The following is a 20685-nucleotide window of genomic DNA, read 5'->3' as shown; positions in this document are numbered from 1 at the left end:
TCTATTCCTTCGGTGCAAGGTGAGTGACGGAAATTTGCAACGTTTGGTTTCCTGGCCGGTTGCACCCGGTGTACCGGGCAGGGGAGCCTCCCAGGGAGATTCTCGTCGTCGGTCTCCTGGAGCGATGGCTATAAACATTCCTAATAAAGGTGTACAGGAAGCTAGACCCCGCCCCCGGAGCTGAAGCCCCTTACACGCCTGGGGCCCAGGAGAACACTTTTTCCTGGATCCGGGGGAAGCGAAAACGAGTTTTAACATAAACATATTTGCATACGCCCCTCCTCCTGGCCCCGCCCCTAGGTGGCGCGGGCGCGCCGCCGAACGCCAGCTCCAGGGGGAGGGGTGGGGGAGGGGGCGAGTCCTCCGAGTGCCGGGTTCGGCTCGAGGCGACGTGATTGGTCGGCCGGGACTCCGCCTCCAGCGCATGTCATTAGCATCTCATTAGCGGTCCGCTCGGGCTCCGGAGGAAGCCACCGCCGCCAGTCTGAGGCAGGTGCCCGACATGGCGAGTGCTGTGCTGCCGAGCGGACCCCAGTGTGCGGCGGCGGCGGCGGCGGTGGCGGCGGCGGCGGCGCCTCCCGGGCTCCGGCTCCGGCTTCTGCTGTTACTCCTTTCTGCCGCGGCACTGATCCCCACAGGTAGGTGTGGGCACCGGCCCGTTGGCCCCCTAAATCTCTTAAGGCGCTCCAGTGGCCGTAGCCATGGAGGGGGGAAACGTTTCCATGACAACCTTCCCCCACTTCCTAAATCCAAATCGGAGGGAGTGTGAAGAGAAAACTCAAGGGCTGAGATGGAAAGGGTTGAGGGGATCGGTAAATCCCTTCTTCCTTGCCCAGCTCTGTGCGAATTAGAGCCCTTGGGGATGGCTGCACCCACACCTTTTCTCCCCTGCTTGGTGCGGAGTGCAGTGAGAATGAGGGGCCCCGGGGGCTAGAGAATATAGGGGAAGGGGATGGATCGAAGGCACCCCCAGCAAACCTTCCAGACCCTCCCAAACTCGCTGCCGTCCGCGTAACTTGCAGGTCTTTCCGCCTCCCAGGGCTGCCCATTCGCCCCCACCTTTCCAGCGGGCCCCCCATTCCCCATCCCCGTAACCTCCCCATGGCTGACTAGAGGCCGCCTCCTGCGCGATTCCTCACTGGTCCACAGGACATCCCGACTCGTCTGGTCTGATCGCTCCCGCTTTCCCCGCGCTTTGCCTTTCCTCCCCTGTCCCCAACCGCTCGCCCCTCGTGTCTCCCTCCAGCCGGATCGCGGCCCCCCCCCCGCCCCCTCTGCCCGGCTGCGGGCTTCCTTGGCCGGGCTCCAGGCAGGGAAAGTTCCCCGGGCCCGGCCCCATGGGCGGGGGGGCGGGGGGCGGTTGCTGTCGCCGCCTCTGCGGGCAGAAGCGGGAGTCCGCAATCCGCCTGCCCCACGGCGTCCTCCGCCGCTAGCAGGGACACCGGATTTCCAGCCCGCCTGTCATTTTCGGCAGCTCGAGGGTGGTGGAGGGAGCGTTCTCGGCCTCTGCGGCCAGTCGGGTACCCTGCGGGCCTCCCGGCGCCCTCTGTGTGCCGAGCCGTCTTGGGAATTTGCCCAGGGGCGGCTCTGCACGCCCGGCTCCTTCCCTAAAGACGCCGAGCACTCGGCAAGGAGCACGCTGTGTGGCTGCCCGTGTGCGCGGCGCGTTGGCGCGGTCGGGAAAGAAGAGGGCAGTGTTTGCTTTTGCTAACAAAAGGGAGCCGGAGCTCTTCCCCAGCGGAGAGCCGAGCCGTGTTGCACTCTGCCTCCCCTTCCCGCCACCGCTGCACTCCGCGGCCGCGCGGCGTCCCCGCGCCCCTGGCCGCCCGCCGCGGGCCGGGAGCTGGAAGCCAGGACTCCCAGGCTCAGGGCCGTGGGGGCGGGGAGATGCTGGAGGGGCTGCAGCAGGGCTCGGCGCCTGCAAAGCCCCTCCTCACAGCTCGGGAGCCGCAGGACCCGCGAGCAACAAGTGGCGGAGGACACCGAGAGCTCAGCCCCCACCTGCGGAACCCCCGACCCGGGCGGGCGCAGCTCTGGGGGCCACGGTGCGGCTCCCGGGGCGCTTCTCCACTTGGGCTGTGCCTTTTGTTTACACGCTAGAGGACACACAGTTACGTAAACACCGCAGGAGACACGCCGTAGGAAATGGGGAGATCTGCGGAGCGCTAGCTCTGGATTTGGGGGAATGCTGGGGTGCTTGCTCACCCCACTCCCCGGACAGGTCTGCAAGGGAACTCGGCTTGGGAAACCTATCGGGGATCCATTGGGGTGGAAGTCTGGCGGCAGCTTCAGTTCCAGAGCTGAGGATTTTTTCGTCCCTGCCACTGTCTCTGGATGTTGTTTATGTGTTTTTCCACTGTGAATTCTTAATTTATGAGTTACGAGATAATTGGGTTCAGCCGATGCCGTTGTGGTTACAACTTCATTTCGGGTGATGTCTCTGACTGGATGGGTTCAATAAAATGTTTCTGAACGAGATCCCTCTGCCGCTGCATTGTAAAAAGCGCCAGTGCTGTTTAAACGTGAGCGTGAGTACAGGCTCAGTAACTGGCGCATAATAAAGGCAACAATAGACTTGTATTGGCAGCAAAAAAAAAAAAAAGGGGGGGGCTGGGTAGGGGGAGCGCTGGCCAGGGATATTGCTTTTGGAGTAAAAATGGGAGCCGTGCAATGCCGCTTGGCAGCAGAACAGGATCAGATTATACCTCCTCTGTCCAGCCTGCTTATTGAAGGCTCGGAGTAGTAGCGGCAGTACTCTATTTGTAAGTATCTCGCGGTAAGAAGTTGCCTTCCCCAGCGAGGGCTGTATGCCGACTTGGAAAGGAGCGGTCTGGAGCTCAACCGTGCATGTCAAAGCTACAAGAAAATTCTGTTGCCAGTTACCATGGAAGCAGCTTCTTGCTCTTGTGTACATCCCTGTTTGTACGCTGGTTATCAGATTGTGTTCAAATTAGAAAGTAATTGGGTTTAATTTGTAGTGAGGGGACGAGACAACTTTCTTTAAATCTTATTTCTTTGCTTTTAATGTGTATTTTGGTGCTCAGTTTGAGAAGGGATTTTGGCCTAACCCCAGGTCGTAGACCCGGAGAGTAGATTTCAGGTGGGGACCCAGGGACTTCTCTTCCTTACTCTTCTTACTTTAAGCTTTCTCCGAAGTCTCCAGTTCCTACTCCAGGGTTAGAGAAACCTGTTGGCATTGCCTTTGAACTTCATTAGGCTTGTTTCATTCACAGCCTCACTAGGGTGGCCATCCAGGGCTATTGTGCAGTGGGGTCCAGGTTCTCTCTTCCCCTGTAACTGAACCCATCTGTCCCCTGGAGAAAATCTCCCATCCTTCCTGTGGTGTTTGGAAGAAATGGATGTTAATGGAATGCAGCTAAAATGGGATCATCAAAGCTCACTCAGTGTAAATCATGACCGTTAGGTTTGGGATGCTGGCATGCTGTTGTTTTTGACCCTCAGTGAACCCCTGGGTTGGTCACCCTCCTTTTCCCTTTTTCAGCAGTAGAAAGGATGGCCAATGGGTGGGGGTGTGTAGCCTGCTGGGGAGCCCAGGGGCTGAGTTTCTGCTTGTCGCAGCCTGTTGGGGCTTGTGTACCGGGGAAGGTTAGAGACTTTACAAAAGTGCCGCCCTGCAATTGTCGCCTTTCCCTGCATCAGATCCAGTAGCCGCGGGAGGGACTCACACTTGTCTGTGATAGCTTTGATAAAATATCCCTCATTAATGCCACTTTATATTTACAGTGTGTCACTGGAGACGCACAAGGCTTCATTTAGTGACTTGTGTGACGAGACAAGCTTGCATTATTTGCCTGGGACATTTTGGTGGAACAAGAGACCCATTGAGCAATCTTTTGAAATGAACAAATACGGAAAAAGGGGGGAAGAAAAGAGCAGGCAGTGCTCCGGAACAAAGAGCTTTATTCATATGGATGTTGTACATGCTTTATCCAGTTTTCCCCAATGGCCCTCCTGGGAAAGGGGAGTGGGACAGGGAAGAGCCAAGGCAGGACACTGGCGCTTCCTCTCTGGTTTCCTGACTTCATATTCTTATCCGACTTGGTCCTCGGCTCCCTGGACTCCCTGCCTGCTCTGCTCAGCTCGCTTGGTTCCCTCTAAAACCCCCAAAGGTAATGGTTTCCTGGGTCTAAAAGGGAGATTTTGAAATACTTTCTCCCAGCTCTGAATTTAAGCGGAAGAAAGTGGAAGCTACCTGTTGAGATGGATGGTTGTTGTTGGATATATTGGTTGAATGGAAAGAGATATCACTTTTCTATGACATGTGTCAGAAAGTGGTTGATAGTGACTGCCAGACGGGTAAGAGGTCTTGCCTTATTATTTATTTTTAAAGAAATGCTTTGAAAACTAAAATCCAAAATTTTCATGATCATGAAAGGTGCTTTTGGAGTTTTCAGTGCGTTTTGCCCACACCTGGTACGTTTTGGCCTTAAACATAAGTGAGGTTTTTTTTTTTTAATTATTCTTTGGCCTATATTGCTAAGTGATTTTCCGGCTTTAAAAACTTTATAATATTGCTGTGAATATAAACGCAATCTCTCGGTTTCTGTATGTGACATTTTGATGCTAAACTGGCCACTAAGAATTTACATTTTAAAAATGGTTTTGTGTGTGCCTGCGTGTTAACAAAAGGCCCATTTTTATGCAGGGAAATCTCTTAAATTGGGCCAAACGAATCAATGCTATGATTTGAATGGAAATTTACCAGCATATGAAGAAATTTTATGAGAAATAAATCCAAAGGATTCAAATATTGTATCTCTTTCTTGGGAAGAATAGTACTGACCATCACGCTGGGCATTTTTAACAGAAAATCCAGGACAGAAAGGAGAAATCACACAGCGACATCTGTTGCAGTATTGAAAATTTGCTGCTTTGAGTTGTAAGCAATTAGTCCCATATAAGCACCTAATGATATCAGTTAGCCTGTGTGTGCATGTGTTTGTGTGTACTCACACAAATATGTATACAGCCACATGCATATGTGTATATATATGCACTTATACAGAAGTTCACCCAGTATTCATAGTCAGTCATATTTAAAATTGTTTAATAGAAACTTGTAACATTTTATTGCAAGGTTCTTTTTCTTCATATCACCTGTTGAGGAATCAGAGTGTCTTACAGTCATGGAATTTTGGAAAGGAATTAGAAATCATCGGTAAAATCTCATTATTTTGCAGTGTGGGAGCCAAAGCCCAAAGAAGGAAGGACGACTGAACTGAGGCTCAGTTAGCTATGCTTCCTGGACAAGGAGCTGGTCTCCTGATGTCCAGCCTGTGAACTGTCTCTCCCATCTCCCAGCGAGGATGTCCAGTAAGGGATTTGCATCGTGGGTTAGCCATCATCGTTGGTAGGAAGAGTTCATATTCTGAAGGCAACAGGAATAATTGTTGTTCTCGGTAATAAACCAATGGATCAGAGGTGTAATCTCTGGGCAGAAAGGACCAGTTTTTGGTAAGGTTGTCTGTGGTGTTGACAAGTGAATTTGAAACCTGTGGACTTTATCTAGCAACCACCACGTGAATGTTGTTCAAAGCACCTGCAGAGGGGAGAGCTCTGGATTTGTATTGCGGTCCTAAGTCAGATGCGTGAAAACTAGGCTTCACAGAAACTTCAGCTTTAGACTTTTAAGCCTCTGTTTTGTCATTTCAAGGAGTAATGTTAACAGTTGAACTGGTTCCATGTAACTAAAGAATAAAGAAATGGCCCTTAAGAACAAAAAAGGCATCTTTGATTTTCTCACCAGGTACTTGTCCTTTGCGTTAAGCCTGGGACAAAGCTGAGAATTTCTTAAAGACAAAAATTATGTTATTGTTGCAAGATGACCTTTTTTATGTTGATTGTATTTTCTTTTATTTTTTAAGTTTATTATGGAAAATTTCAATTATGCACAAAAGGAGAAAGAATGCCATATTAACCCTCTGTGCAAATCATACGGTTTGATAATTAATTTACCCATGGTCTATCAACCTTCCGTATACCCCTTCCTTGTCCCAGGTAATTTTTAACAAATCCTGCGTATCCTACGAGTTCTTCCATAAATCACTTTAGAACGAATCTCTTTATGATACGGCTCTTCCTGTACACCCGAAAGCACAGTATCATTAGCTGAATGTACGTTTTCTCCACTGGTAGAATTGTCGCCCTAGTCTTGCTGCACCCCGGAAGGTGGAGTGAAGGCTTGATACAGTCGGTAGGAGCTGAGGCAGGCAGTAGAGAAGCCAGAGCGTGTTTACGTGATTACCGCCTGCACTGAAGAGACCTTTTCGTGTGGTTTGGTTTATTTTGAGCAAGGTTTTGTTTGGATCGGATTAAGATGAGTTTTATTGTTGTGTAAATATGGTTGTGTAAATATGCAGTAATTGTAGCTAATCCCTCAACTGTGGCAAGCTATGGAAATCACCCTTGGCGAGATTGGCCATTTCTAGACTTTCTCATAATGAATACTTTGCATTGGAAGACTTCTGTAGGAAAGGCTATTTTAGTTCGATGGCTGTGAGATACCCTCATTCGGTATATTTTTCTTTAAATGTCTCCGTGGTATAAATGCCTTGGTGTTTTGTGAATATATGGCTTTAAAGAAAAAAAAAATGTTTTTTTTTTTGGATTAGCTAAGTGCTAATTTCAGCTTGTATTCTGTAACTGAAATGATCACAAAATGCCTTCTTTGGTGTGGGAAACCCATTTGGAGCTGTAAGTATTTGGGCTTTGTTTTTGTAGAAGGAGGGTACTGGGTGGTAGGAAGAGAAAATGTTAACTGTTTTTACTTCTCAGTATTTGTCCATTAATTTAAAATGTAAATTAAAAATTTCAGCTAGAAATGTTCGAATATTTCGGGGTTAATTTCAGAACTTTTTTGGTTTCTGGGAAAACAGGATGGTTCCATTTTCCAAAGTTCTTGAAATGTGAGGGGGTGTGTGTGTGTCTTTAATTTAATTTAATTTTAAAAATTATTTTTTATTGGAGTATTGTTGCTTTATAATGTGTTATTTTCTGCTTTACAGCAAAGCGAATCAGCTATATGTATATCTGCTCTTTTTTTTTTTTTTTGGATTTCCTTCCTATTTAAATCACCGCAGAGCATTAGAGTTCCCTGTGCTAACAAATGAGTAGATTCTCATTAGTTATCATACACAGTGTGTGTGTGTCTTTTAAGAGCTTCTTACTCAAATGTTTTTAATGTAGACTATAAATCTGAAGCATTTGGGTTTTTGGTTTCCAGCCAAACAAGAATTACACATGAGATGGTTGGTGGGGTGGTGGTGGTGGGGGGGGGGTTGGAGCAGTCTCGGCCAGGTAAAACCCACCTCCTGTACCCCTTTTCTGAGTTGGCCTGGGCACCAGAAAAGCACAAAGGAATGCCTACATCCAGGGTTTGGGGAGCGCCACCAAAATCGAATAAAAAGCCTTTGTTTGGAAACCATCAATGAACGAAGGAACCCACTGGAATGTTTGTAATTACAAGTGGCACCTCCTTGTTTAAATTTCAGAAGCCACAGTTTCTTTTTCAGATATTTAAATTGCAGGTTCTAGCCAGCAGCTGCTGTCGTGGTTAATGGGCACTTTCTCTTTGAAGATCTTCCAGTGCTGGTTCTCAAAAGCTTTGGAGCAGTTGGCCTTGAACTAGGGTTAGAAGAAAGGGAGATGGAGGTATTTATATACATGCACAGCAAAAGTGACATGTGGCCTTTATTATTACTCAAAAGAGGAACTTGACGGTAAGGTTTCAGGAAAGACAAGCAGGAAGGAAAATCTATTATGACTGACAGGTGTCTTGAATGGGGTGATTATCTTACGAGAGATGTGGGCTGGTGAAAATTTTTCTTTTAGTAGATGTTTTACTGGAATACAGTCATTTGACCCAACATTTTGATCTAGATATTTCAGAAATGTTAAATAGGCTTGAAATGAAAGTGCTCTGATATATATTTAAATGCTACTCAGTGTTTGAAGTTGATATTCTAGTGACATGGACTTCTAAAAATGCTTAGAGTAAGTAGCTTGCTCTTGGCAGTCTTCCGTGGTAAGGTAGGCAGGCAGTCTAAATCCTCTTGAGCCATCCCACACTAGACGGCGACATCAAGTTAGAATTAAGTTATGAGGTCCTGCAAGGGGGCAGGGAGGAATCTACCTAAAAACAAAAGGTTCCCAGGCCCCATCTCTCCTTTTGTCTGTACCACATCTCCACTTGGCTAGCAATAGTCTAGAAGTTAACATGTCAGAAATTGAGCCTTTCATCCTAGGCCTCAACTTTCCTCACAGTCTCTCTTACTGCCAATGAATGACACCACTGTCATCCTGGTCTCCAAGGCCCTGAAATTGGGAGTCTTTTTTTTCTCTTCCTTAGCTTTCGCCCTTGGACAGAAACACTATGGGATAAAATGGGGCTGATTATTTCTCTACTATATTTTCGGGATGCCTCAACGTCTTCTCCAAACCATGTTTTTCTAGCAGAAGCTCCCTACTGATTTCCCTACTCCCAGTCTCTGTGAGTCAGAATTTAAGTCCACCTTCCACAGCTGTCGGGTTCCCTGGTGGCTCAGTGGTTAAGAATCAGCCTGCCAATGCAGGAGGCTTGGGTTCAACCCCTGGGTCGGGAAGATCTCTGGAGAAGAAATGGCAATCTACTCCGGTATTCTTGCCTGGGAAATCGCATGGACAGAGGAGCCTGGCGGGCCACAGTCCACAGGATTCTAAAATGGTTGTACACGACTTAGCGACTAAACAACAACAACCGCAGCTGTAACTTTTTCCTGGACGGGATCATGACACTGCCCTAGCAGAAAACCTAATCTCAAATTCTTGCTCCTCGCACCAGATTCAGAATCCACAGTTTTGTCTTTAGGTTGTTCCTTCCTCAATTGCTCTTTCACTCCTTTTCTAACTGCCCTCGTTTCTTATTACTTTTCAGCCCAACCCTGATGAGACTGGAAGACTGGTGATTCTCCAGTGAAACTGAGGAAGAAAGTGGTTCCACTGATCAGCCTTCAGCTGATTGCCTTTGCATAAATCTGCTCTGTTCAGTTTTTCTCTTAACTCTTTTGGATTATAATTGTAGGACGGCTGAATCCCCTTGCCCACCTTGAGAATAAATCTCTTTCCTTTGCATCTTCCAGTTTAACTAATACATGCTTATCTAAAATGTATGCCGACACAGACGTTTCTTTTTCTGCTTTACAGGTATAGACATGACTCTTATTTTGTTCCAGTAAGCCACAGTGTGTAGATATTATCACCAATATTTTAATGAAAAATTTAAACCTTAGAATGCTGAAAATGTATTATGCCTGTTTGGCAGTGCGTGTTGGAATACTGACATTTACTATAGCTTGAAAACAGTGTAATTGAATTAAAAAATTACAAGCTGGCTAAGTTAAGATTTTTGGGCAAAATGTTAAGCCTTGAGGAGTTGAAGACTTTGGAAGAGTCAGAGTTAGGGGGCTTCATCTGGAACTGCTGACTTGGCCCACATGAGATCAGCCTCTCTGAAGATTCCAAAAGACGCAGCCTTAGAGGAGCAACTGATGCTCATGCTGTTGGTGCTGTGTCAGTTATTAAGAAGTTCCTACCCTGGGGAGCCAGGAGAAAGTGCACTAAAACCCAGGTCTTTGCAGTCCCATAGACTGTACAGTCCATGGAATTCTCCAGACCAGATTACTGGAGTGGGTAGCAGTTCCTTTCTCCAGGGGATCTTCCCAAGCCAGGGATTGAGCCCAGGTCCCCCTCATTACAGGCAGATTCTTTACCAGCTGAGTCACCAGGGAAGCCCAAGAATACTGGAGTGGGTAGCCTACCCCTTCTGGGGATCTTCCGGACTGAGAAATTGAACCAGGGTCTCCTGCATTGCAGGCGGATTCTTTACCAGCTGAGCTACCAGGGAAGCCCGGGTCTTTATTAGCTAACATTAGCGTTGACTTTGGGAGCAGCACTGCGTTTCTAAACACAGGCTTCTCCCTCTATCATGGCTGATTGCATTTTAGTTGATTACATCCGGGATGAATTGTTACTGGCTTAAGAAAAAAAGAAAGAAGATTTCCTGGAGAAGGAAATGGGAATCTACTCCAGTACTTTTTCCGGGAGAATCCCATGGATGGAGGAGCCTGGTGGGCTACAGTCCATGGGGTCGCAAAGAGTCCGACACGACTGAGCGACTTGCCTTTAAAAAAATGAAATCTTTTGTTTCTCAGTCTAACTGCTAAACTTGTTATCTGAAGGATCTTTTCAGAGCTTTTATCTGATACGAATATCTGCCACGGTTCTTCTCTTATTTTTTTTTTCCCCTCGGCTGGTGTCCTGCCTCTGCAGAGTTCAGTTTTGCTACTGGAAGGCTTTGTAGCACAAGAATTCAGTGATACGAACATGTGATTATCATGGAGTATTTGGGGACAGTCTTGGGGGAAAAGGTTGTATGTCAGATGTAGTATGTATTTGGCTGTTTGTTGATTATCAGCCTGGGATAAGCCGAGCCGTGCAGAGGTTACTACACACCATCAGCTTCTGAATAGAAGAGAACCTTGCTTCTTGCAGAAACACTTAAATAACGAAAGCTTCAAAGATAGGGAGGGAAAAAACAAGTTAATTCAGTCCTAAATTACTGCTCAAATGGTTTTATCTCTGAGGTTTGAATAGAGATTAGCTTAAATGACACTGAACTTCACTTTTCCTTGTGCATATCTTGTGCGCATCATTGTGAAGAGACCTTTTAGTTTTGTTAGTAATCACATGAATGTTAGTTGCTGTTTGTTTCCTTTTCCTGAAGCAAATCTCTCTATCTCTGGGCCGGGTTGGCAAGAAGAATACCCGGTTTAGGTTACAGAACAGTATAAACCTAGTGCTTTGCTTATGGGCTAAAAACAGCCTATCTTACAGGGTGTTACAAATAAAATAAGATCGCAGATGTAAATGTTCTTGACAAGGAAGTATTTTACATATATGGCTTTTATTAAAACAGCCATGGTTTACTGATGGGCATTATGTTTCTGGCTACTATTACTACTAATCACATTTGTAAATCCCTCACATATTTGAGACTATTGAAAAATTCTGTGCTGAAAGGGTTAATTCAGGATGTAGTCAACTGTCTCTAAGGTGAAACTGAAGAATAAGGTGGCAGTAAGATTAAGGTCCCACCCAGAGTTGAATGCTTTTTGGAAATAAATAGAATTATCCAGTCAACTTGGAGAAATAGACAGTGATCGTAATCTCAAGTTTTGGGGACTTTTAACAGACGAGTGGATAAGGCAATGGCACCCCACTCCAGTACTCTTGCCTGGCAAATCCCATGGATGGAGGAGCCTGGTAGGCTGCAGTCCATGGGGTCGCTAAGAGTCGGACACGACTGAGTGACTTCCCTTTCACTTTTCACTTTCATGCATTGGAGAAGGAAATGGCATCCCACTCCGGTGTTCTTGCCTGGAGAATCCCAAGGACAGGGGAGCCTGGTGGGCTTCCGTCTATGGGGTCGCACAGAGTCAGACACGACTGAAGCGACTTAGCAGCAGCAGCAGCAACACAGACGAGACTTTGTGATTTTACTTACTCCCTGTATTTTATATATTATATTTAAATCAAGAACTTGTATTTCTGTAGCTAACCCATAAGGCACTTGGTAGAAAAGTGAGAATTTAAAAATTATTGTGAAATCAAGTTTTTATACCAGGCATTGTCTTTGATGCAGTCATCGTGGGGTATGCTGACTCCTGACGGATATGGTTGCATTTTATTCTCAATTTTTATTTTGAAAACTGTCAAAACCACAGGAAAGTAGAAAGTATAAGGAATGCTTGTATACTCCTTGCTTAGTTCATCAACTGTCAACATTTTGCTCATTTGTTTTATCTCTAGCTCTCTAAATAATGTATCCACATATCTTTTTTTTTTGTTTTTTTTCTGAACCATGTGAAAGCAAGTTGCAGGCATAGTAACATGTCATCTTGAATACTTGAGCATGAGATTCCAGAGAATAGGAACATTTTCCTTCTCAACCTCATTACATTCAAGACATTTAATATTCACCGTTGTTATTTGAGCTTCCCTGATGGCTCAGATGGTAAAGAGTCAGCCTGCATTGCAGGAGACCCAGGTTCAATCCCTAGGTCAGGAAGATTTCCTGGAGAAGGAAATGACAACCCACTCCAGTATTCTGGCCTGGGAGATCCCATGGACAGAGGAGCCTGACGGGCTACAGCCCACGTGGTCACAAAGAGTCAGACATGACTGAGCAACTAAGCACAGCACAAGCTAGCATTATTATTTAATGTCTAGTCCATATTCAAACTTCCCCAGTTGTCCCATTAATATTCTTTATGTTTCTTTGTCCTTCATGATCCAGACTCCATCAGAGATCACATATTGGATATGGTTTTCATGTCTCTTTTTCTTTTAATCTAGAACCGTTCCCTGCCTTTCAATTTTTTTTTTTTTTTGGTTAAGATTCTTTGAAGGAGTGTGTGTGGGGGGGGATGTCTTTCATGGCATTGACATTTTGTTAAGTCCAGATCTGCTGTTTTGTAGAATGTCCCATGTTTCTATGGATTGTTTTCTTGTTTCCTCATAGTTTGATTGAGACTGTAACTATAAGCAAGAACATTGCATGGCTGGTGTTGCCACTTTTTAACATCACATCAAAAGGGACGTAATTGCAGTTTGTCCTGATTTTCGTGCTGACAGGTTTGATCCCTTGGCTAACTGTATGTTTAATCACTTGGTAGAAGTGGATTTACAGAATTTTCCACTTTTGTCCCTTTGTCATTAATAAGTAATTTGTGGGATATTTTGAGATTGAAGATCCTGTTCTCAAACAGTTCGTCTAGTGGTTTTAGCAGCATTGATAAGCCTTGTCTAAATCAAGTATTGCCCCAGTGTTTACAAAATTGTACTTTTTCTAATTGTTGTTCCCCTGCATTGGGTAGAGGCCTTCTTGAGTAAAGAAGAGCATGCCTTACCCCCACTCTCTCTCTTTTTTTTTTTTTAAATCAGAACAGACTCATAAATAAAAAAATTAATGTGATAATATTTCTTTACCATCAAATTTGGCCAGAGAGAACCCCTTCATTCTGACTCTTGTATCCTTTTGACATATGTCTGTTGATTTTTAAGTTCTTTCTTATTTTAGGTCACAAGAAGATGTCCAAGCTCACCTTGTCTTTTCCCTGTTCCGGATCTGGAATCAGCTATTTTCCCGAGAAGTCATGGGTCCTTTTAGTGAGTGTGTGAAAAAGTGAAACCGTAGCCAACCAAGCTCCTTTGTCCGTGGAATTCTCCAGGCAAGAATACTAGATTGGGCAGCTGTTCCCTTCTCCAAGGGTTCTTCCCCATCCAGGGATTGAACCCCGATCTCCTTCATTGCTAGCGAATTTTTTACTGTCCGAGCCATGAGGGAAGCCCCTCCTTTTAGTGGAGAAATGGTATTTAGATACCAAAGAGTTGTTTTCATTGCAATTGACTTGTTTCAGTCGACAGAACTAGGTGATTACATGTATATTTACTATTATATGAATGAATTTACATATCTATCTGAAAACATTTTTAATTTATACTTATTTATTTAAATGATGAGTTCATACTTATGTCTTCAGTTCTAGTGTAAGACTAAGATTTTTTCTTCCTTTCTCTCATTCCTTATTTGTACTTTTCCCCCATGGTGTGAACCTTGGTTCCTAGCCGTATCAGTGTCTTAAAATTAATGCAAACATAGTTTTGGAATTACTCCACAGAGAACAAGGTAAACAACAAAACTACCAAGTGAAGCTGAAGATTTTTGCCATTCTTTTTGCCTTTAAAATAGATTCTTTCCGCCTTTAAAATAGATTATTTCCATCTTTGAAGGTTGGCGATCAGAGTACTATGTTCACAAGTTCACAAATTAGTTCCTTCTACGTGTGTGTGTGCGCGCGCGTGTATCACGCATGTGCGTGAGATCAATGAGATGTGTACTTAGGAGCATTAGTTTCTGTTTCTGTTCAATTTTAGTGTTTTACCTATCCTTTTTGATTTAGTTTTTTATGTTGAATATATAAATTATTACCGTGGCTTGAAAATCAAAACTGTATAAAGAAGTGTCGCTCCTTCTCCTGTACTTTTTGGTCCATTCCCACTCATCTTCCAATAGTAGCCAATTTCATTCTTTTATCATTTATTTTTCCTATTTTTCCTTTTGAAAAAATAATAAGTAGTGCTGTTCTTTGTTTTCATACTTTTTCATGAACCATGTTAATGTCTGCCTATAATATCTTCTTATTTGACACATCCTGGCTTCTCTTATTAATTTGATGATTTACTCCCATTTGGCTTTATTTTACTTTGGAAACCATTTTTTTTTTTTTTTTTTACTATATTCATATCTTTTCATTTCTTCCTTCTAGAGTATTAGTTCTTTTCGAGTAGTCAGAAGAATTCTGTATTTTTTTCAATTAATTCACCAAATTGCTTGTAAGAAAATAGGGACTGCCCCTTTTTATATAATGCAATATGTGTCTGATGTTTGATAACTGTGTCTACTTTGCTTCTCAGCAGTCATCATTTACCCTTCTCATCCAATAAACTGGGAAATCTATGCCTCAAGTCCCAGTACCCCTTTGTCCATGGGATTTCCCAGTAATTCTTCCTGCTGCTGCTGCTGCTAAGTCGCTTCAGTCGTGTCCGACTCTGTGCGACCCCAGAGACGGCAGCCCACCAGGCTCCCCCGTCCCTGGGATTCTCCAGGCAAGAACACTGGAGTGGGTTGCCATTTCCTTCTCCAATGCATGAAAGTGAAAAGTGAAAGTGAAGTTGCTCAGTCGTGTCCGACTCTTAGTGACCCCATGGACTGCAGCCTACCAGGCTCCTCCGTCCATGGGATTTTCCAGGCAAGAGTACTGGAGTGGGGTGCCATTGCTTTCTCCAGTAATTCTTCCTACCTCCCCCTTTTTAAAAAGATTGTTAACACAACTCTACTTAAAGTAAGTAAACACTTTACTTACTATGAAGTGTATAACCTGTTGCATCTAAACCTTTAGATCATGATCCAAAGCTGCCCACTGAACATTTCAATCTGATATTCCACAGTTATCTCGAATAATATTAATGACAAGAGCAACTATTATTTAGTAACTTTATTCATGAAATTTAATCCCTACTGTCACCCTGGAAGTAGTTAATCTCTCTTGCTTCATTTTACAGATGAGGAAGCTAAGAGGATAATAATAGGTCTCTTGTCCAATAGGCACAGATAATAAGGGATAGAACCAGGTCTGTCTTCAAAACCCATCATTTTAAACATTCAACTACATTTTCCTAAAGCTCAAGATGTCTAAAACTGAACTTAGCATTTTTACTCCCCAAACCTTCTGCTGTCCTATATTTTCTATCCTGATGGAGATTATCACTGTCCACCCAATGAGTTAAATGAAGCTGTGAGACATCTTAGAGTACTTCCTCCTTTGCTGCCCTTTCCCTCTCTGTTAGTAACTAAGTCTGGCTTATCTCTTGTGTTCACTCTTGTCAGTTTCACCACCACTGTCTTAACTACCCATATCCTCATTCCACAGATGAGGAAAGTAGATTTAAATTGATCTAACAGTCCCTTAGGGGCTCCCAGATGGCTAGTGAGAAAGAATCTACCTGCCAGTGAAGGAGACACCGGTTCGATCCCTGGGTTGGGAAGATCTCCTAGAGAAGGAAATGGCAACCCACTCTGGTATTCTTGCCTGGGAAATCCCATGGACAGAGGAGCCTGGGGGGCTACAGTCCATAGAGTCGCAAAAAGAATCAGGTATGATTTAGTGGCTAAATGACAACAATCCCTTAATTGGTCTGTTTACCCGCAGTCTGATCCTCTCTAATGCATCCTTTTCACTGCTTCTGGGAAGATCTTTCTAAAACACACATTAGATTGTCACTTTCTTGCATACAATCCTGAATGTTTTCTTGGCATGTTGCAGAGGGCCTTCTGCTCTCCTGCCTGGCCCTCGGCGCCCTTCATCTCTTGTGTCTTCCTCTCAGGCGCACCTCTTGCCAGCTGTGCACACAATGTTCTCCCTTTAGGATTTGCTTTAGGAGCTGCACACTGTGCTCTTTACTTAACCAAAGCAAATGTGTCCTAGATATGCCATGCTCTCTCAGGCTTTTTATATGTCACCTCCTCCTCCTCAAGCACCCTTATCCAGACGGCTGATTCCTACATAACTTTCAAGATCAAGCTTCCAGTTTCTCAAGGAAACTTATAGGACCTCTCAGGTGGGTTAGGTGCCTTTTCTCTGTGGCCCTTTTCTCTACTTCCTTAAGGGCTTTCCCAGTCTTACCTTCTTTCTTCCTGTCAAGCATTCCTTTCCAAATCGCCCCAGGTTCCATCTCTATACCAGTGTGTTTCATGCTTGTCCAACTTGTTTTCACCAGCACGCCCCTCCCTCTGGTCTTCCAGGTCACCAGGTTTCAGTCCTGCGTATACATAAAACCCAGGTGCAGTGCTGCTTTTTCAAATCTTAATGTGCTTTCCAGCCTGAAAGCAGTATTTTCATTCAACTTCTGTTATAATTTCTCTAGCCATCTCATGATATTAAACACCTTTTATATTATTATGCTTCCTAGGTAGTGCTAGTGGTAAAGAACCCGCCTGCCAATTCAGGAGACTTAAGAGACGCGGGTTCCATCCCTGGGCTGGGAAGATCCTCTGGAGGAGGGCGTGGCAACTGGCTTGCCTGGAGAATCCCATGGACAGAGGAGCCTGGTGGGCTGCCGTCCACTGGTTTGCAAAGAATTGGACGGTACTGAAGTGACTTAGCACACACGCACATTATTATATGTTGACATGTGTCCACAGATATGTGTTTCCTAGCCTTTCTATAGGAGGGACTATTTCTTATTCATAACAGCATAGAGTGAATGCCCTAGACACAGTATGTGCTCAATAAACATTTGTTAAAGCTATGAATGAATAGAGGGCTCAAGACGGTAAAGAATCTGCCTGCCATGCTGGAGACCTGGGTTCGATCCCTGGGTCGGGAAGATCCCCTACAGAAGTGAATGGCAACCTAATCCAGTATCCTTGCCTGGCAAATCTCACGGACAGAGGAGCCTGGCAGGCTATAGTCCATGGGGTCACAAAGAGTCAGACACGACTGAACAACTAACACTTTGAAAGCTATGAATGAATTGGAAATTAGGTATCCATTAGCCATGAAGTCATATCTAGCCCTGCAGTATAAATGTGAACAGAGAATGTGGTGATAATAATTCAGTCTTAAAGACCAATGTAAAGATGCATCACTTCAAAGGTGGTTTATTTACCCACTGTTTTCCTGTTGTTGTTCAGTTGCTTAGTCTTGTCAGAGTCTTTGCAATGCCATAGATTGCAGCATGCCAGGCTTCCCTGTGGCTTCATTATCTCCTGGAGTTTGTGGTTTTCCTGTTATACAATCTGATTTCCAATATGTATGTAGCCTATCTTTTCTCATTTGTCATGAATACTGGTAGTTGGGGTTTAGAATTCGCACTAGGCCTGTGTGTATGAATTTAATTTAGTGTATGTCTAATAATCAGTTTTTAGAACTATAATTCTTGGTAGAAGTTGTTCTCTCATAATGGATGAAGGGCTGTTTTCATAGCCTGAAGGACTGACTTCTGATGTGTTTGTTCATCCTTAGTTGTTGGGTGGTCATTGGAGACAATTAGATAGCCACTCAAGTAAGAGAAGGAAATGGCAACCCACTCCAGTATTCTTGCCTGGAGAATCCCAGGGACGGGGGAGCCTGGTGGGCTACCGTCTATGGGGTCGCACAGAGTCGGACACGACTGAAGCGACTTAGCAGCAGCAGCAAGTAAGAGAGCCTCTTTCCATTTACTGAATCACTGTATAGTCCTGGCGTGGCTAGACTTCATGTCATAATGGCACATTAGAGTTGAAGCAACAAACCAGGAAACTTCTCTCTGAGGCCATCTACCTACCCCTCTGCCCCTCAGTTTTCATGAGAGTCTTGTCTTAAAACAGGCACATTCTCAGGAGAGGCATGGTGCACATAGGGAAATTTAAACCTCAGGGTAACAGTTTTCCTTGTACCATAATAAAGATATATGTGGAGTCCGTGACTTCAGGATCAAAAGATGGATCACAGTCATTGGATCAAACATGAGAAATGGCTTGTTGCTGTGTTTTTTAAAAAAATGAGATGGGTAAGGCAGTCTGTTTTGTGGCGATGGTTCCATTATTTGTGTTACTGTATAGTTGGTACTAAATAAGACTGTGGCAAAATTAAACTTATAATAAAGTTAATTGCCTTCAACTGCTCTAGTTTTAGACAGAAGATTTCCTGTTGTTCTTCCATGGAAGATGGGAGAGATTTCACATGCAGGCAGAGGGGGAGAGAGTTTCCTAACAGAACCTTTTAATTTAGGAGAAGTTTGGAGTTTGTTCTTTACTGTGAATATAGAGGTGGAACCCACTCTAACCAGAGTTTATTGCTGTAATATTTTTTAAATGCATTTGTGGCACTGATATATCTGTGACCTTGTCGAGGCGGTTTTGAAGGGGAGGGGGTGGCTAGCCTTTTTCTCACTGTCATAAGTGATGTCTGCTCAATAACTCTAACTTCCTGACAGTATTGGGAGGGGAGGAGGATCTATCGTAACTTGTTTTTATGGCCTATTTCTAAAGTGTTTCCTTTATATTCACATCCATCCATTTAGACTTGTCTTTTCCCTGCCTAAGGCTTGCATCGAGCCTCATCTGTGTTTGGTGCTTTAAATGCTTTGAATTATGGAGAATCCTAGCATTTTATTGATACTTCCCTTGTAGCTGTCTAGCTCTGTATTGTCTTAGGTTACACAGCTTGCATTTCTTAGGCATTGTGCATGGATTATTGCAATTAGTTGAGGTTTTGAATGGAATGACATATCTTCCTTGATTTTGTGCCATTTGCCGTTTTTCCTTTCTTAGTAGACATTTTTTCAGGGATTGCCTTCTTAAGAAATCCTTCAAGGTAGAGGCATTAAACCCTTCCTTCCCACTATAAATCTTGGTAAATAATCTTTATCACTGTGACCTACTGTCAAGTTAATAATGATGTGATAGCGGTGTTCACGAAAAATTGTATCTTTGAAATACACATTTGTCAGTGTGTTAATGTGTAGTGTATGATTGGTATTACCCAAGAAAAAGAAAAGATTAGGGAATCAGTTTCTTCTAGCTAATGTTTCAAGCATCCTATTTAAAAACAATTGCTTCTAGGTCCTGTTGGCTGGATTGCTTTTTTCGTTATTCTGGTCATTTGCATGAAAACCAGTTGATGATTCTTTAAATAACCACCACCTCCAGTCTTCTTTTCCTCTTAAAATGTTATTCCTCCAGGATTGTATTCCATTCATGTAATAGCATGAATATGGTCTGGAAAGTTAGAAGTTTAGGCTAACATGGTAACAGAACTTTTCTTCACCTTTATTTTTTTTAAACCAAAAATGATATCTCATTTTCATATTAATTTAGCCATGATTACATCCCTTTATCCCTGTTTCATAAGGTGTGTGCTACGGTTACACTTTAATAGAATATTTTTCAAGGTCTTGGTATTTTTTTTAAATGAGGTCATAACCTTGAAGATTTTGACCTGAACTTTTCATGAACTAAAGGAGCAAGAAAAGGATCGACTGAAAAAAAAAAGACGAATATATAATCTACTTATAATGGAATAACTGATGAGAGTTAAAATCATTTTATAACATTTATCTGGTGCTAGTTCGCAGAGCACTCTACCGTTTCAGTAAGAGAAGCCCCACATTTATATCTTGGATCTCTATAGGAGTCCCTTTGAGAAAGTGCTTCACTCTTTTAAAAAAGGTATGAAAACTTCAAGATCTAAACAGAATGAGTCCTTCAGATTCAAAACAACAAGGCTGGAGAGAATGATGCCCCAGATCCTGAGATTACAAGCAGGCCATAGACAGAAACAAGGACTGCTCATCCACCTCATCTTTCCTTTCCTCATATTCTCTTTGGGGGCCCCTGAAGGTATGACTGTGGCCACAGGAGAAGACTGGATAAGGAGCTGAGATTGCAGGTCACTCATCTCTGTCTAAACTTCAGAGGGCTATAAGGAAGGGAGCTAACGTGGAGTTGGGGTGTTTTTGTCTTTTCATTTAAATAAAGTCTTGGAAGCACAGGGAGGACTTCCACCCAGAAAGAGGTAAGGAGAGTACATTCCAGGTTGAGGGAGAATCATGTGAATATAGGCTTGCAATTAGGAGAGCTAAAATGGCATGTGAGAGGTGGATTTAGCAAAAGATAGCTGGGGGCCAGATTGTGGAAAACCTTTGAATGCCAAATTTAGATTTACTTCTGGAGGTCACTGGGAACTATTGAAGGGATTTTGAACAGGGAAGTAATGTCAGATTGGTGCTTTAGGACTATGAATCTGGCAATGGTTTGTGATTAGATTAGAAATGAGAGATTGGTTAGGGGTATAATAGTTCAAGTATGACTTTATGAAAACTTGCTTCAGGGCACTGGAGGAAAAATGGAGGTGGAATTGACTGGAGAATGGGACTTGAGGGGAGATGAAGACAAGAAATGAAGAGGCATATTTTGATTTTGAACTTGAGTGGCTTAGAAGAATGGCTCTTCCAGTGAACAGAAATGAGTCTTATGGCAGGTTTTGTAAGGGAAGACAATGAACTTGGTTGTGGACATGTTAAACT

The 20685-nt window shown here is 43.8% G+C and overlaps 1 protein-coding gene across 23 annotated transcripts in view; it reads left to right on the top strand.

Annotated features, from left to right (window-relative positions):
- Positions 1–359: 359 nt before the first annotated feature.
- LOC129628661 (cell adhesion molecule 1-like) overlaps positions 360–20685 on the top strand; it is a 31235-nt gene continuing 10909 nt past the window's right edge. For 2 of the 23 annotated variants that reach the window (XM_055548152.1, XM_055548151.1), the window contains exons 1-2: positions 379–638; positions 13136–13224. In XM_055548152.1, the coding sequence (XP_055404127.1) occupies positions 503–638; positions 13136–13224 (225 nt within the window). In that variant the 5' untranslated portion in view covers positions 379–502. The other 21 variants (XR_008702845.1, XR_008702844.1, XR_008702849.1 and 18 more) reach the window with 17 other exon arrangements.

Source organism: Bubalus kerabau, chromosome 15, assembly GCF_029407905.1.
Source record: "Bubalus kerabau isolate K-KA32 ecotype Philippines breed swamp buffalo chromosome 15, PCC_UOA_SB_1v2, whole genome shotgun sequence".
Lineage (NCBI taxonomy): Eukaryota > Metazoa > Chordata > Mammalia > Artiodactyla > Bovidae > Bubalus > Bubalus kerabau.
The sequence above is the reverse complement of the archived record's forward strand: the minus strand, read 5'-3'. Positions and strand labels throughout refer to the sequence as shown.